At 54.6% G+C, this 3,333-nt stretch overlaps 1 protein-coding gene across 1 annotated transcript in view; it reads right to left on the bottom strand.

Annotated features, from left to right (window-relative positions):
* The window catches only part of PCDHAC1 (protocadherin alpha subfamily C, 1), a 7,361-nt gene extending 5,218 nt beyond the window's left edge, over positions 1–2,143 (bottom strand). Inside the window, exon 1 of the mRNA XM_009334323.1 lies at positions 2,091–2,143. Coding sequence (XP_009332598.1) covers positions 2,091–2,143 — 53 coding nt within the window. The remainder of the gene's footprint in view (positions 1–2,090) is intronic.
* Positions 2,144–3,333: the final 1,190 nt, after the last annotated feature.

Raw genomic sequence — 3,333 nt, 5'->3', positions numbered from 1 at the left:
TCGTCTTGCGGTGTTTATTCGCAACCCCCGGTGAGGGCGGGGGGGGGGGGGTGCGGCGAGGAGCGGTACTGAGTGCAGGAGCTGCGGAACTGGTGTGCATCCACCTTAACTCACACACTACGTAAATTTGTTCAATGGACCCTTGCATACAGTGTAAGTATTTACGGTATGCTGTTTACCTTGTTTTGGTTTTTTTCTTGATTGCTAACTGCAGAAATCCCCGACTCCCACCTCGTCACCATAAAATTGTCATCCAGACTCTCCCCGCCCCAAATTTGCCCCTAGACTCCTCTTCTACCAAGATACGATGTCATCTACAATATATGAAAAAGTTGCTAGTTTTACTGCTCTGTAGTGATGCACAGTCATTATAAACACCCTGAACCAATGCAGTAACACCTATTAAAGTCACAGGAAAGACTGATAAATTTCCCTTAACGTTGGCCTGTGGCAAAGATAAATCCATCTGTCTGGGAAGGCTAGGGCAGGCGGGTGTTGGTATCCCAGGTGCACACACAGGTAAAACACACAGACTCTACTCACCCGTTTGTGACTGGATTTGCAACAAAGAAATCCAAGAATTTTAGGGCCCCGTTGAAGAAATAAACCCATTGAAAGGCAGATTTTCTTCAAATCTTAATATTGGAATAACAAGCTGTGGTTATGCATACCGGTGCCCGAAATACCAGCAGGGCTAGCAGAAACTGATTAACGAACAACGGCCAAAATCAGTCAAAGTAATTGTACAGTTGCTTCTTTCCAAGATGTACTCACCTTTTGAGAAGTATCTGGCAGCCTACACCGATTTTGTCTTTAATTCACTCATTTACTATTCATTTACCATCGAAATAACTTCTTCAGCTTTCTGCCTAATGCTTGTTTAGTGGGCTGTAAGGGAACCTGCCTTCGATTCTCTTTCTTTTTAACAACATTTTTCAAACCTTACAATTCCACTTAAGTATTTTAGCATCCCTTGTCCTATTGTCCTTTTCCACACTCTGTTGTGAACAGTGATGTCCCCAGCAGTCAGGCAGCTTCACTCACCGGAACACACGTGTTCCCAACACCATCTCAACACCCAGCTCCTACTGCACTGCCTTCCCAGCCCAGCCTGGATGAGCGCCTGATCCACACACCGCTCAGGTAGACGGCTCTGGGCCATGGCCAAAATCCAGTGCTTGGTAATATTAAATATCCAGGGCCATTTACACCACAGCCACTCCTGCTGTGAAGGGAGTAACACCGTTGTGCCGTGGGGGCAGAATCCAGCCTTGCCCTTTGTGCAAAGACACTGCTCTGCTCGGCAGAGTCCCAGGCCTGTTCGTCCCTGCCTGTTCATGCTCTACCTCCCACATCCAGCTGCCCCAGGGGTATCAAGGGTGCCTTGATAGAAGGATATCAAGGGTGCCTTGAAACACTCAGTTTCTCCACTCTCACTCTTGTTTGGCTGCCCTTCCAGCTAACCCCTCTTTTCAGGGTCTCCAATCTCGAAGGTCTGCTCTCCATCTCAAGTCGCTTACCCTAATTACGTTATTTGCACATCAGTCGTATGAAACACCTTTAATGTAGACACTTCCCTTGGTATCACAACGGATAATGTAACCACTGTTTAAAACCCCTCGTCTTTGATCTCACGTGTGCCTTCAATTTGCCATCTCCGAACCGTTCCCCATTCCCTCCCCTCGGCTTGACCCATTTTTAAAACCGGTTTGACCCGAGCCGCCGAAGAATTCAACTTTTTACGATCCCGAGGGCATGGTCCAGGACCTCTGCGGTCTCACTCACCGCTACACAACCCCTCTCATCATGTCCCGCTCCCCGACGTACTCACAGAGGGGTTCCTCCACGTCCCTCCGCCCGACAGGCTGTTGCAGTGCCACATTTACACCGCCTCAGAGCCCCGAGCATCCCTTACGCACTCTTTCTCCCGCCCTGTCTTATATTTTCAACCAATCATCCCCTTTTCCGGCAATAAGACGTCATTAGTCCAGCCGTGCACGTTGTGCTCGGAACAATAGTAGCGGCCGGAAGAAAAAACTGTTAAGCGAGCAAAGGCAAAAAAGTAAAGGTGAATAGTAAAACCGGGTTACCTCAGAGCCGTGGAGCACATGGCTGCACCACACTCGTGTTTGAACATCATCATTCTACGTCAGCGGTACGCCTTAAAAGGCGCCGTTTCCGCGGGCAATGCATCAGAGGCGGTGCAGACGCGGAGGTTTGCAGGACACGGCCCGCTCGGTGCCGAGGCTTGGGATAATCCCAGGGGTTCCCACCAGGACCGAGGGGCCCCACTGGTGCTAAATTAGGACACGGCGCTTCAGCGGGAGACAGCAGAAGGAGCTGAATCCGTTCGGGGGAGCAGACGGAGCGAGAGCCCCGCGGTTTCTCTTCCGAGGGGAACCGATGAGCTCTCCGCGGCGGCAGCTGTCCCCGGACCGACCGGCAGCCCCAGCCCTCATCTCCACCCGGAAAGGAGCACGTGAAAAGCTCGTACACTGACGGGACCCCGAGAGTAAATAGGGTCTGCCTGAGCACTGAGGAAGACCGGAGTCAGAAGCAGGAGCTCCTCCTTGGACCGAGCCCAAATCGCCAGCGCGGAGCCGCCGACGGCGGTGCAGGGACCCCGCTAGCGCCTTTCGCATGTGGGCTCCTCCGGGCAGAGATGAGCGCAAGGACGGCGATACCCCCAGCGACCCGAAACACCGGACTCCTCCCTCTCGGGACCCGGCGTGGCAGGCAGCCCGCGCTGTCCCCCGTGGAATCTGTCCCCCGTGGGAGCCCCCCACCCCCACGGGCTCACTCTCAGCCCCGCGCCTCCCCCGGCGAAAGGAGCGGGCAGAGCGGCTCCGCTGTTGGCCGCGGCGCCGGGCTGATCCGCTGTTGTTCCCGCTGCTGCGACCCCCCGCTCCGCGGAGGCAGGCTGTGCCTGATGGCAGAGCGGGCAGCGGTGTCAGGATGCCCGTCAACAAGCCACGGGAGCTCGCAGCTGCTACGTGGGGACAGCGGGAGCGGAGATGACTAAAAGGAGCCCGGGAGAACAATCTCGTAAGCAGAGGATTCCTAGATTTCGGCGAACCCCACGAAAGTCCCCATTACCCGTATCAAGCCACTGAAATACGGACTCACAACGTGCTATTTGCTATATCGTCAGCAAGAACTCGCCTCTTGAACGCGAGGGAGGAGACTGGTCCATTTACCCCCAGTTAGAGACCACGGGGCTTGGCGGAAGACGCCGGAGGGACAACAGCGACAGCGGGTACGGGGGACCGGTCCCGCTCGTGCGGCAGAGCAGCTCCAAGCCGAGCATCCGGCGACTCTCGCAACCCCTCCCGC

The sequence above is a fragment of the Pygoscelis adeliae genome, unplaced genomic scaffold, assembly GCF_000699105.1.
Source record: "Pygoscelis adeliae isolate BGI_AS28 unplaced genomic scaffold, ASM69910v1 Scaffold571, whole genome shotgun sequence".
NCBI lineage: Eukaryota > Metazoa > Chordata > Aves > Sphenisciformes > Spheniscidae > Pygoscelis > Pygoscelis adeliae.
Note: the sequence above shows the minus strand (reverse complement) of the source record. Positions and strands in the feature narration are given on the sequence as shown.